This window comes from Halyomorpha halys, unplaced genomic scaffold, assembly GCF_000696795.3.
Source record: "Halyomorpha halys isolate HHAL.00 unplaced genomic scaffold, Hhal_1.1 Scaffold159.1, whole genome shotgun sequence".
Classification (NCBI taxonomy): domain Eukaryota; kingdom Metazoa; phylum Arthropoda; class Insecta; order Hemiptera; family Pentatomidae; genus Halyomorpha; species Halyomorpha halys.
Genome location: NW_027109188.1, coordinates 803,260 through 818,652, shown reverse-complemented (window position 1 = coordinate 818,652; position 15,393 = coordinate 803,260). Strand labels below are relative to the sequence as shown.

The 15,393-nt window shown below is 31.5% G+C and overlaps 1 protein-coding gene across 1 annotated transcript; it reads right to left on the bottom strand.

The window, feature by feature from the left end:
• Positions 1-1,602: 1,602 nt before the first annotated feature.
• LOC106678783 (zinc finger autosomal protein) lies at positions 1,603-13,699 on the bottom strand. Its single transcript, XM_014417532.2, has 6 exons — positions 13,483-13,699; positions 12,885-12,944; positions 12,318-12,389; positions 11,833-11,877; positions 8,452-8,502; positions 1,603-3,454 (listed from the first exon to the last, which is right to left on the bottom strand). Exons 1-6 carry the CDS (start codon positions 13,493-13,495, stop codon positions 2,499-2,501), a joined length of 1,197 nt encoding a protein of 398 aa, XP_014273018.1. The 5' UTR covers positions 13,496-13,699; the 3' UTR covers positions 1,603-2,498.
• Between the last annotated feature and the right edge of the window lie 1,694 nt (positions 13,700-15,393).

Genomic DNA, 15,393 nt, shown 5'->3' with positions numbered 1-15,393 from the left:
CACTATTTTCCTAAATTCCGCCAAACCTGCTCGGTAGAATTTGTTCAAATTTTACACACCACTAAACAACTTCTTAACCAACGTTTTGGCGCACTCCTGTTCTCAACAATACCCCTGCAACCACTTTAAAACACTACGAAAACTGTAACTATCTCTGCACACGTCCTCTCTACTCGGCAGTCAGTAGACAACTCAATGAAGACCCTACCGTACCACGGGTTATAGCTCCATTCTCGTAATAACAAGAGGTCTGTATCTATGACAAAATCCCTATATATCTATCCAAGATCTCCCCCATTCTGATTTTGATATTTACCGGATCACAATAACTAACTGTAGCAGCTTTAAATAACATTGTTTCAAAAAGCGAGTACGACTCATGTTAAGATTTTTTTCTAGAGTCCTTGAGTTAAGAGAGTTTTCTACAGCCCACATGTTTGAGTTGCTTTTAGATATTGTTTGCTTCATCACAGGGTTAAAGGTACCTGATGAATGAAACTCTATGCCAAAGTGTTTATATTCAGGTACTTCAACAATACTCCTCGCAAAATATACCCTTCTGCCTCTTTTCAATTTAGTTGCCCTCTATTTACATATTCACCCTTCTGTGAACTGAAGTTATCATAATGTCTGATGACTCCTTACTAAAACTACAGTTAAAATTTCTTAATTGAAGTATTTTATAATCTAAATGTTTTGGATTTTTAACTTTTTGTAACTAAAATTATAGCTGCGATTTCAAGTGTAGCGAAAACCATAACTTAGTCAGCTTATATTATCATAACTTGAGGTAACTTTTTATAATGGTAGAAAAGATTTATTAGTTTACATAGGTATTTTATAATTTAAAATTTCTTAATATGCCTTTTTTTTTATCAATAGTTGAGATTTCTAGTTAATTTAAATTTTTAAGATTTTAACTGTTTTTAATAACTAAAATTATGGTATAGATTTCTTTTAGTTAACTTTGACTGCGGGCAGGATCGCTGCAATTGGACTAATATTAAAAAAATCAACAAATGTATACCACAACCTTGTTCTGGGAGCAGAAAGAGAAAACTGACATTCCCAACCTATACCATCCTGGATGGTCCTTCCTTACATACCAAAAAATCCCTCTCTACATCTTTTCTTGGCTTTTTATTTTTTGATGCATATGAAGGTTGTCCTCAACATTTCAATTCATTAACTCAAAGGATGAATTAACAGGTTTTAGGTTTGTGATAGCTTTAATAGCGACAATTGAATATTTATGCTTATCATAAAAGAAAAATTATTAACATATACAATTTTAAAAACTTATGACGATAAAAAAAAAATTAATTTAAGTGGTTAAGCAAAATAAAAGAAAGAAAATGAACATTCATTGAATACAAAGTATTGACATTTGTTCTTTAAAGAAAAACTTATTACAAAGATCTAAAGAAAAATGAATCAACAAATTTAAAAAAAAAAAAGAACAAAATTGATTTAATAATGAATGACATCTATCAAAGTTATAATAATGAATGACATCTATCAAAGTTATAATCAACACTTATCACTAAAAATAAAAAAAATGTAAAATTGAAAAAAGGAATACTAAAACCAATATTTCTAAGATATTGATTTATTTTTTTGGGCAAAATAACAATTTCTGATAGTCAAACATTTATATCAATATAAAAACACACTGAATTAAAACTATAGGACAAAAATATCTATTTTTCTAACATTTTAACACCATAGTACATGCTCTTCAAACCATTACATTTGTATCAAGATTCGTTATTTTAAATTCATCAATTTTGTAAGTCAAAGTTTTATAAAAGTAAGGCTTTGATGAACATTTAACTGCTTGATTCATTGATTGTAGATCAGGTTTAGTGTTTGTGGTGACAATATGAGTTTTACAACATTGTCAACTACAGGAAATTATTGGCTAAGTGGAAGGTGTTTTCGCTCATGATTAATTCTGTGAACCATATTAAGTTTTTCATAACCTTGAAACACCAAGAGATTTTTAAGATCGTGAAACGTCATTTGACCATAATGGAAACTTTATTTAATACATATGTAATTATTAAACTTCATAATAACATATTTATACATCCGATGTGATATTCAGACATAACAAATGAATATTTTACTATAAGCGATATATATTAGCCATTGAAAACACTACTTATGTAGGATCCCTTGCAGTTATAAATACAATGACATTGATGAGGCTTCTCACCAGTATGAGAGCCATTATGCGTTGATTTAAATGACCTCTATAGCTACAATGGTGGCATTGGCACTGGCTTCTGAGCAGTGTGATGGGTCGTTACATGTTGATTAAAATCATCTATTTTAACAGATTTATATTTATAATGTGGCTTTTCACCTGTATGGTAAACATTATGTTTTTATTTAACCTACTACATTGAACAGCTTTATATTAACAATATAAATATATAACGGATATAATAAAATATAACGGATATAAATAAATATAACGGACGTTGATGAGGCTTCTAACTACTGTGACGATGCATTATGTGTTGTTTTAAATTAACAAGTTGAACTGATTTATATTCACAATGAGGACACTGATGGGGCTTCTCACCAATATGGTGGGCCATTATGTGTTCATTTAAATGACCTTTTTTAACTGATTTATATTCACAATAAGGACATTGAAGAGGCTTCTCGCCAGTGTGACGGGCCATAATATGTTCCTTTAAACTTCCAGGATGAACTGATTTAAATTCACAATGAGGACACTGATGAGGCTTATAAGCAGTATGGCGGGCGATTATGTGTTTTTTTAAATGACTTTGTTGAACGGTTTTATATTCACAATGAGGACATTGATGAGGCTTCTCACCAGTATGACGGGCCATAATGTGTCTATTTAAATTGCTAAGAAGAACTGATTTATGTTCACAATAAGGACACTGATGAGGCTTATCACCAGTATGTCGGGCTATTATGTGTTTTTTTAAATTGCTTAGATGAACTGATTTATATTCACAATGAGGACACTGATGAGGCTTCTCACCAATATGGTGGGCCATTATGTGTTCATTTAAATGAACTTTTTTAACTGATTTATATTCACAATAAGGACATTGATGAGGCTTCTCGCCAGTGTGACGGGCCATAATATGTTCCTTTAAACTTCCAGAATGAACTGATTTAAATTCACAATGAGGACACTGATGAGGCTTATAACAAGTATGGCGGGCAATTATGTGTTTTTTTAAATGACTTTGTTGAACGGTTTTATATTCACAATGAGGACATTGATGAGGCTTTTCAACTAAATCACAAGCCATTATTTGTTTTTTAAAACCAAATGGTATGCTTCTTTTAAAGTCACATTGAGCACATTGACAGGCCTTCTCAAGAGCATGATGATATGGAACACGAGTGTTAATATCCATTTTTCCTTTCTGCTGATCTGTCTCATTTAAGGAGTGTTTAACATCTGTAAAATAATAAATAGGTTTTATACATATATATATATATAGTTGAACTTATGTTAAATTTAGATGATCTAGGTGGTGGCTAGAAAAACAAAAATTAAAAAATGGTATTAATAATAATTAATAGCAGACATTATTTTTGTTGTTCAGACCACAAACTGGGCTGTTAATTATTATGATCTAAAAGATTTTATTTGTTTTATTCCTAATAATTTTAACTTTATGAACCGTTATGCCTCTACAGCCTCTGGTAGAGTAGCATGGTATAGAAAAGACCATTATATATATTTTTTAATTTACCTATCTGAAAAGTTTTATATTCACAATGAGAACATTGATAAGGTTTTTTGACTGAATGAGATCTCATTATATGTGTTCTTTAACTACCACATATATCTGTTTTATATTTATTTAGGTAGAGTTCTACTACTGGGTAGTTTCTCTACATCCTGTATCATATCATTATGATCAAATTTACTGGTTGTATTATTTTTATACAGTTGTAAATATCAACAAATAAATAAAAAAAAAAAAATTTATTTAGGTGGCTTCTTATTGGTCACACAAGCCCGAATATGTGTTTTTAAATTACTAAGGTGGACTAAATGAGAGATCTTTAAAGTATCGAAACAAATTAATGATAAGCAACAATTAAACTGTGCCTAATCCTGGAGCAATAGCTCCAAACCATTACCACTTATGAATGATATAGAAATAAAGAAATTTAAGCATTTAAGAATTTTTCACTACACCTTATTTAATAAGTATAATTCTTCCTCCAGCCATTTGAACCCAAATTATTGACAAGAGACATTGTTGCTATTGTGAGAATAGTTGTGTAAGTCATATTTGTATGACTTTTTCTGCCTGAAATCCTGGAAGAGGATCATTAGAAAATACCAGGTAATGCATTACTCCAGTTTAACCGGAAGGTTTCAACTACTTCAAATTACTGGTTATTGAAAAAAAAAATTGGTTTTCAATTGTTTTGTTATTTAGGAATATTTTTTTTTGAAATGAGAGAGTAAAAATTAGGAATAAATAGCATTGCTTTTTTTTTTTTGCTTGTAAAAAGGGCATATAAAACCTTTTTTATGGTTTTAAAGGTTTTTCTTTAAATAACTGTTTTTTTTTTTTGTTTTAGGAATATATCTTATTGAATTGAGAGAGAAAAATGGAATAAATTGCATTTCATAATTTACTTTCACTTACCTATACATGGAATATACGAGGGTGGTGTGAAAAGATTCCAACCTAACAAAGATACAAGACATTTTTTCTGAATTTTATTTTTATTTTTCAAAATAGTCTCCTTCACTTTTCCCATTAATGCTCCCATCTCTGTAACCCATCCAGAAAGTACTTTGTTTTTTTCAGCAAAATAATTGTTCACAAAGGTGATCGCCACTTCATTTGACGAAAATTTCTTTCCTCCAAATGCAATTTTTAGATGAGGGAACAAAAAGAAGTCGCTTGGGGCTACATGTGGTGAGTAAGGTGGATGGTCAAACAGTTTGAACCGTAATTCTTGGATTTTCGCCATGGCAACCACTGAGGTGTGAGATAGTGGGTTGTCTTGGTGAAACAGGATTTTCATTTTTTGCAAATGTGGCCGTTTTTCCGCAAGTTCTGTCTTCAGCTTGTCAATTAATGATGCATAATATGCTCCTGTAATGGTTTTTCCTTTTTGAAGATAGTCGATTAAAATAACTCCATGACTATCCCAAAACACAGTCGCCATCACTTTCCCAGCCGAAAAAACAGTTTGTGCTTTTTTTGGAGCCGGTTCCCCCCTTTGTAGTTCACTGTTTGTACTGTATTTTTATTTTGGACCTATAATGGTGTATCCAAGTTTCATCTGAAGTAATTTATCGGCGCCAAAACTCGGATTTATTGCGCCAACAGTGCATTGAAAATGTTCATTCCAACACATTTTTGATCTAACGTGAGCAAAGATGACACCCAACGTTCAGCCAGCTTCCTCATATCTGAATATTGAATTAATATGTAACTAACACGTTCTTTTGACATGTTCATAACCTCAACTATCTCTCTCACTTTAATTCAGAGGTCGTCTAGCACCATTTGGTGATATTGGGCAATGTTTTCGTCGGTAGTTGCAGTTTTTGGACGTCCCAAACGTTCATCGTCTCCCAAGCTCTTACAACCACGTTTAAATTAGGCTGCTCAAAATTTCACTGTGGTGAATGACGGTGCAGAATCCCCATACATAGAATCCAACTCATCTTTGATTTGCGTAGGCATATTGCCTTTCAAGAACAAATACTTAATGACAGCTTGATACTCGATGTTTTCTATTTTCACAAAAAAATTCACATTAACTCACTCAAACTACTGTTACATAAACACTGCGTGTCCAAAATGGCTGAAACTTTGGTGGGTAACTGTAAACAGATGAACAAAGAGATTCACTTACTTTTATTTACCAGTACTGCCATTTGCACGTTGCGGTCGGAAACTTTTTAGACCATCCTCGTATAATAATAATAAGGAAAATCATAAAGTATATACAGAATACATGTTTAAAGTACAAATATTCTAGTCCACAAAAAAGGTCTGTGAGAATGCAAACAGTCTAGTTCAAAAACAAAAAGTCGTTCAAAACTGAAATTTCATATTTAAGGTAGATATATGCCTGGCATGTGACAACTTTTTCAATCGATCAATAAAATCAATCAACTGGATTAATACAAAATATTAAAGAATTTTACGAATATCTAAAAAGAGAAAGAAAAAATGGATGCAGTCAACTAGAACAAGAAAAGTCGAGACCTTCTGATTGTTTATAATTCCACTATGGCTTTGCCACCTCAAGAAACTAACATATAAATTTTCATAGCAACAGAAAAATAAATAGGTTTTGTTCACAATTTTTGCCTTCTGGTATTTAGATTTTATTATTAAAAAATCAGAAAAATAGAGATAACTTCAAAACAAGATTAGGGATCTAAACAACGTGGGGACTAATATTGGTTAGTGTGCTGTGTGATGCAAACACAGCACCAGATTTTTCTATACATTTGGTCAAATATCTTTACGAATCAGGTTATAAATGTGCAAATTTTTTACATCCTGTTTAGAATTTAACTTTTTCCCTAGTAAACTATTTTATAAGTCACAAAATTAGTGACTTAGTTGCACAATGTAGCAAAAGCTCCCAATTCAACTCACTAATTTTTTATAGTGTTGTTCGAGCCATACACAGTGTAGCTTTATCAACACTTTCAATAACAAACGAAACTTTCTTGATATGCACAAAAAGTGGAATTATTTCAAGGTGGCCTTTACAAAAATAGTATGTTATAAAGGTACACTATTAGTTTTAATTGCTACAGATCTGGCAGATTCACCACACAAAAAAAAAAGGAAAATACACACACACATATATATATATATATATATATATATATATACATATGTATATATAACTAGCACGTTTGTACTGATTATCGATATTCATTTTCTATGGGCACTAATATCCATCTGATGTTCTTGAACCATTTATTCTTCAGGATCCTGATAGGCTGATTTAACTGTCATAATTGGGGAAACTAGCACATTTTTCGCACTTCAAGCCTTGCATATAAATTCAAGGACTCTTATATGGATTAAAGCCAAAGGGAGCTATTGATATCCCATCCTACAACTCAGTAGAATGAGAGAACCGGCAATATTGGAAGACCAAGGTTACATATTGACAATTCAAAGGCTGAACTTGAACTAGAATAAACAAAGCATTTATTATTATTATTGGCACGACAGACCAAGGAGGTTCAAGGCCTCGTGCGACATACTTAGGAAATACATCGCGTGTTTCATGATGTGGTTTTCAAAGGGTGGGTCCGTCACTCCCACGCCTATTTGTGTGAGTGCCACCCATTGGCTAACAGGCCTCACAATGCACGGGGGAGGCTGTGAGTGAGTATTGTATAATTATATGCTTGAAAAAATCCCAGATAGGCCCAGAGACTTGAACTTGCAACCTTTGGGTTGGCAGACAGGTACGTTACCGTCACTCCATTAATTTAATAGAAATGAGAAATTAAATTTTATCTTTTTGAATAAACAGCTTGAACCAACGGTCAGCACCTCTGTTAGTCAATACTTTTTCTCAATATTGCCATAATTTCAGCCAGTTCTTCAAACCTCAGCTGCCAAACTATCCTACTTTGATTTCCTAGTAACCAAGCATTAAACTAGAGTTGTTGTGGTTCAGAATTATTCCACAGACCTCAGCAACCAAACAATTCTACTTTCGATGCCCAAAAAAGGCAAGAAAAAGTACTATGGCATGAAAATATTGATAGGTCTCAGCAAGCCAAATAAACCCAATTTCCTACTTCTCAGTTTCAATATATACTAACTGAAATATCCTTTCCCTGTCTCTTGTACTTGGTCAGTCTATAGCACCATTAGTCTTAGTCTCAATTATTTCAGTTCTTTTGTACAGCTAATAAAGTAATTTTATTTTTTGACTCTACATTATCTACCATCTATTATCTCTAGTCAACCAGTTGCCATTGGTGCAGCAACATGACCGAAATGACCACCAGCCTTGTCTTGTGTCTACTCTTATGATAGTATCAGAAATGAAAATGAAGAAAAGATCACAGAGGAAATAATAAATAACACAAAATATAATATATTATTAAAATATGGAGAAGATGATCAGTGTTGCGGCCAAAAAAGAACAAAATAATTTTCAACTATTTATTCTCCGATGTTTCGCCCCACTTTGTTGGGCTTTGTCAGGGCCTTGGTGGTTGGTTTAACCTATTGTCTTGAACAGCCCTGACAAAGCCTTACAAAGTGGGGCGAAACGTCAGATAATAAATAGTTGAAAACTAGTTTATTCTTTTTTGACCGCAACCCTGACCATCTCCATATTTTATATTATATGGTCAACTACTCATATATATTAAATATTATTCTTGAGCCCCCATCCCTCAAAGATTATAATAACAAGAATAATTCTCACCATCATCTGGAACAAGTAGCTCTTCTTCCTGTTTAACATGAACATGGCCACCTGCCAACACAAGTAAATAATACTTTTAAAAAGATAATTCAAATGCAATAATAATTTAAATGGAAATTTAAAGTCTGTTATGTGGAAGGAAACAATATTTTAATCGTTAATCAACAAACAATATTATCTTTCACCAATTTTTCTTTGGTCGTTTTACCTCATGCGGACTAATTACCGCGTAAGGGAGCGTTTTTCGGTTGGAGGAAATTCCTCGGAAGTTCTTCTTGGCTAAGTCCAATGGACTCGCTGACCAACGACCAATGAGGGCCCCCTAGACTTGCAGGAGGGGGTGACGTAGGATTGAACGCCCTACTCACATATTTTCTAAGTTCACAAAATACCACAAAACAGTCATGGATCCTAAAAAAGGATCCTAAGGGATCTCTCCGGGTGGGGACTGCTTCAGGGGATTCATGGCGCAAAATGAAAATTAGAGATTTAACCATAGGAACATGGAACATAAGAAGTTTAAATTCTGTTGGTGGGTTAAAATCAGCCACAAACGAAGATAAGAGATAAAATCTAGATATCATGGCGCTGCAAGAAGTTCTCTGGCCAGGGGAGGGCTCGTTAAAGGAAGCGAAGTACACTATTTGGTATGGGAGTAGTAGTAATTAATTATTAGGTACTGGATTTCTTATTAGGAATTGTTTGTTTTCCGCATTGAGAGATGTCAAATGTTTTAGTTATAGGATATCGTTAGCAATATTTCAGAGATGTTGGTTTAAAATCACTCTGATTACCATTCATTCTCTGACCAAAGACAGTGATCAAGAGATAAATATGAATTCTACGATAAATTAGAGGGAGTCTATGGTAAATTACTGTGAAGTTGTATGAAAATAATATTAGAAGATGCAAACGCAAAGATTGGAAGGTAAGAAGTACATTATCGAACGATGGGTAAAGAAAGTTTGCATGAATATATTAACGATAATTGAATACGACTAATAGTATTTTCCATATCGAAAAACCTAATAATCAAAAGTATTACATTCAAACGTAAGGATATTCACAAATATACTTGATCATAACCAGATTCACTAACGTGTAATCAAATCGATCATGTACAACATGGATGGCCAAATAGTAGGAGCAGAATGTGGTTCAGATCATGAACTAGTAATCACAAAAATCCGACAAAACCTTAATATAAAAAAGAGAAATGAAAATTTCGGTCGGGAGAAATTAAAAATCCCTTCAATTTGAAATCAATTCGCGATTGAAATAGAAAATAGATTTGGAGTCTTAGAACCTTTAGATCAAGGTCACGAAGAGATTCAGAAGTTATGGGTAGGAATTGGAGATAATATTAAAGAGGTCGGTTAGTGTCTCGGAAAAAGGGAAATTAATAAGAATAAACCCTGTATAAATGAAGAGTGTCTTAAAATGTGCAAACAAAGAAAAGCCGCTAAGTTAAAAACTCGCAATAATCCTAGCAAAAACAATATTACTTATTCCGGACGTCAAAGCATGAGACGTCTAAATTCCTAAGAAATAAAAAAAGGGAATATCTTAAAAATAAAATAATAGAGATAGAAAATAACAAAATAAAAATAACGTAAAAGAAATGTACATAGGTATTAACAGATCGCGAAAATTCTGCTCTGTAGTGATAATAAGAGATAAAAATAATAATATATTAGCTAATCCAGCAGATATATATACGTTTAAGAAACATTTTCAAAGTATTCTGAATAGGGAAATAATTGTCAATCTCCTCTGACTTAGGAGGAAGTCGAAATGGCCATCACAAAATTAAAATGTTATAAAGCAGTGGGAACTGACAATATTCCTAGTGAGCTAATCATGGCATGTGGTGAAATTGGAATTTCTAAAATACACCTTTTGGTTAAAAATATCAGGGAAATTGAGGAGATGCCTGAGGAATGGAAGGAATCTCTACTCATTCCTGTTCACAAAAAGGGGCCAACAACGGATTGTAATAACTATCAGGAATCTCCTTCTTTCTGTATGTTATAAAATATTTACGCTAATCTTAACTAGTCGAATCACGGAATATGCTGAAGAAATTATCGGAGACAACCAGTGTGGTTTTAGATGAAATCATTCAACTATTGATCAAATTTTTCATTATGTTTAATAAAGTTCAAATCGGTAATCATTATTCTGAGAAATTCCAGGTCCGGTCAGGTTTAAAACCAGGTGATTCTTTATCACCTATCTTACTTAATCTGGCACTACAATAGGTGATTAAAAGTGTGATGAATACCAAAAAGAGTTTAACTTTGGGAAGTAAAATACCGGTGCTTGGGTATACTGGTGATTTGGTATTATTGGGTGAGGAGAAAGAAACTATAGAACTAAATACAACCGCGTCTTTAAATAAATACGGATAAAATAAATGGTTAACAGTAGATACGCGAGCAATTTCGGTGATATAGATACAGGAGGAAATACATTTGAACAGGTTGATATGTTTAAGTATTTAGGTTCTACAGTAACTAGAAAAAACGAAATTGTTGAGGAAATAAAAGCTAGGATGAAGGCAGGAAATGTTAGTTATTTTTCAATTTCGAAACTGCTTAGCTCACGCCTTCAATCGAAAAACTTAAAAATTAGGATTTACAAAACTATTATCCTTCATACTATTCTTTATGGATGCGAGACATGGCCTCTTACACAAAGGGATGAACAGCGCCTTGAGGTTTTTGAAAATAAAGAATTATGCAAAATATTCGGACTGAAAAAGGATGAATAAACAGACTTAGAAGATTACATAATGCTGAAATAAGCATCGTAAGACCTACACCTAGTAAATATAATTCAAGTTATACCATTGCGGCCTATAATATGGGCGTGTAAAGTTGTGTGACGAGCGAATAAACATCAGAGGGGTAGACCGAAATGTAGATGGGAAGATTGCGTTATAACTGATTTAGTAGAATTGGGTTTGGAGGGGCATCACTGGAAGGATGTATGCAGAGAGCGTTTAGTGGTATCGGCATCGAACCTTCGGTTCGTTAGGCCTTCATTATTATATTATTATATAAATCTTTCTTTATTTCCCTTTTACAATGGTTCGGCTATTAATGTTATCTTTAGGCCCGCTATACTAAATACATCGATTTGAAAGATGGGGCAAAGCATTTTAAGAGGGAAATAAAGGAAGGGTAGTGTAAAAAAGGATGGCTTGTTGATTATCATAAAAATATTTTACCTTAAATAAATATTGTGAAAACCCCTTTTTACAAAAATAAATAGTTAATTAGAGAATGTTAAAGGTGATTTTAATTTAATCTTGCTAATTAGCACGGTTCATCATACAAGTAAAGTATCCAGTTTATAATAGTCAAAAGATGTACTCACCATAGTAAACCTCCAGTCTTTCTTCTTTGATATAAATTGTTGGGACTGCAACAATATTTAATATATTAAATTAACAATAAATATTGTATCGATAACATATGGTATCACCTTTATACCATTACTTCATTTGCTATATCACTAAAAAAATTTAAAATGTAAAACAGTATTAATTATAAAAATGAAAGTTAAGAAAAAAGTTCTTTCTAAAATAACAAATACATAAACACAAATCCAGAATATTAAAATTAAAAAATCTTTAGATCAAGAATAAATACTCATGATACTAATAAATTAAGTTTTGGTAACTACAATATAACTAATTAGAATAGTTAAAAAAACAAAACAATATTTCTCATACTACTTACAATTAATGAACTATCATGAAAAGAAACTTCAGAAATCAATAACATAAAATTGCAAGAATTAGTTGATAATATATAACATTCGAAATAAAAAAAAAAAAAAAAAAAAGGAAGTAAACTTACTAGTAGATGGACCTGATTGGACAGTTTCGTTCACCATTTCTTCTTTAATAGATAGGTCTAAGCCACTTTTACCTGAAAGAGTAAGTTCATATAAAAATTATTTACAATCAGATATTTAATTAAATAAACCAACTTTCCAATGGTTAAATAATACTGATTAAATTCAATTTTTTTTAAATAACTGACCATAGCAAAGCCCCACTTAACTATCACAGTTGGGACCAAGAGATTGTTAAATTTATTATAAAATTAAACAAAGTCATTTAATTTAATTACTTTTATATTACTTGATGGTTTCTCACTCATTTCAGTTTTCTCACTAATAAAAGTTACTTATAAAAAAAGTTAAACCCAACTAACTGAACATAAAAAACATATAGGATTAACAAATTAAAACCTTTCTGTGAAAATGTGGGACTACTAATTGTCAGTAATTTACAAAGCGACCATTAGAGTTAACTAGGCGATTAATAAAGGACTTCCACCCAAAAGCTTCAAGAATCAATAATATAAAACTAAAGAAATCAGATGACAATAGATAACATTCAACTAAAAACTAAATTGTACCATTAGTTTCAGTTTCATCAGTAACTTCTTCTTTTATAGAAATCCCCAAGCTAATTGCACCTGGAAAAGAAATAATATAAAAAACAATTTGTATGATAGGAGATTTATTAATTAAATGACCAAATTTTTCAATGGTTAAAGAGTCTAAGTTAAAACTGAATCCTCTCCTATTCAACAAGTATAAATGTTTGTTTCTTTGTTTTTTAGAGAGTAAGGAGAGAAAATTGTTGAATACTAGATAAATATTAATAAAAATTGAAAAAATGAACTAATAACTAAATTAAAATGAATGAAAAACTAAAGAGTTTGAATTCATTTTAATTTGTTTTTATTCAAAAGCGTTAGTAATATGTATGGATTGTACATTTAGACACTGTTCAAAATTATCAAAACACTTCATTTTATCATAAAAGGGAATGTTAATCTATGAAAGTTAAATTTAAAAAAAAAAGTAAGAGAAACCTAAATTGAAAAGTTATACACAAAAATATACAGCTAAAGGCCTTTAGTAGAAACCTTATAACAAATCAATAAACGAGCGAGGACAGTTATTAACAAATATTATTCAAGCCAAAGAAAAAAACTAATAATGACTTACCAGTTCCATCCATGTCTAACCAACAACGATATAACCTAACGCACTGTTATAGACTGGCAGTGCGGCCGCTGGCCAATATCAAATCCTCGCATCTTAATAAAGTCTAAAATTCTCTTACAGTCTCCAACACACGATCATTAAAAATATTAAAGTTATTTAGAGCTCAATAATTTAAAAAAATAAATAAATCAGATCTGATCTTGGCATACTAGCTCAAAGTAATGTAACTAACGATATCATATCGAATTCCAGCGATGTTAACACTCATCAGTCACAAAAGTAAATTTAACATAAACAAATTATTTTACAATCTGTTTTCTTTCTGAGGTTAATGAATCAAAAGGAAGAAAGGATTTTTATGTAACATATTGGCCAACTTTAGCATGAATAAATGTACATACCTATCTAACTACGACAATTAACTACATATCTAATAATTCTGTCTCGAGCCCCAAAAATAAAACAATCCAGGACATCAAAAATAATTCCCTCGCGGGTCTAAATGATTTTCTTGGTTCAACATTAAAGGAAAAACAATTAACAACTTACTTCCCAATAGAAGAAATGCCCAAGGATTAAAATAGTCCTACTTTGGCGTGAGTACGAGGTGCGTTTTTATCGCGTCAACGTACCTCATACATAATTTTGAAACATCTAATAAAACAAACATTTTCTTAAGAACGGTACATTTACATAAATTTGACTGAGAATTCCGTCAATCATAAAGTTGATAAAGACTGCATCTCCCTAACATTTTGAACATAATAAAACCCTCATAATACTTCTTTTCACTTTTTTCTGCATTTCAGAAGCCCAGTTTCTTATCATATCTTTTATTCTTGTTTCTCTAAATTCTCACCTTTTCTTTAATTATTTTTATATTTACTATCCTTCCTATTTCATTTATATTCATGTATCTTATCTTTTAATTTATATTCATGTGTTACCTTCTCAAGTGTACTTATATTAATTTTCTATTATATTTTACACTTTTCTGTATCCCCACTCATTTGGTATATTGTGTTTCTTAATCACTTACTCACATTGTATCCCATTATTTTATACTTTATTTTTCTATCTGAGTTTTTTTTTTTTAATATATCTTCTCCCTCTCTATAATGTATAATACCATTTATTGTTCACCTAATTTAAATACTTTTTTGCTATGTTTACTTTAAAATTATTTTCGTTATTGTGACATAACTGCCATCCCCACTCCTTCCAATACAAACGTCACTCTGTCTTTGACTGCCATCAAAATAGGTATGCATTTTGTCTCATCATTTGATTTGTATTTTTTTTTTTCATCTCTTTATTTGTACTTTTTTTAATATTTCTTCTCTTATCTATCTGTTACTATTACCCTTTTCATTTACTATTTACAACCTTTAATTTTTCTTATTATATCTTACATTTTATACCCCTGTTATTTTACACTTATGTTTTTTCTTTTTGTAACTATAGTGTTTGTAGCTTTTTTAGCCCTGCAACGTGGAGCGAAGCGTTGGCTTAATAAAAATAGTATAATTATTTACTATTTGAGTTTTTGTCTTGACCGCACCCGGACCATATTCCATTAATTAATTTTAATTGTTTGTATTTTTCCTAGCTTCAATGGCTGCCACTTTTGTTCCACCATTCACCATTTTCATTCACTTAACTAGCTCAGAACTAGTGTAACCTGGGTCGATAAAACTTTTTTTTTTTTTTTACTTTATTAAGTTTATTCACAACTGTAAAAGTATTTTTACAACCAGCGAATGAGATGTAGAGAGAGAGAGAAAAAAAAATAATAAAAAAAAATAGTCATGAAGGCATGAAGGTTAAGGTCATCCAATGATGCCTCTCCATTAAAATTGAAATTTAAAAATCAATTGAAGAGGTCCCTATTCCAGCTCCTTCGTAAACGTC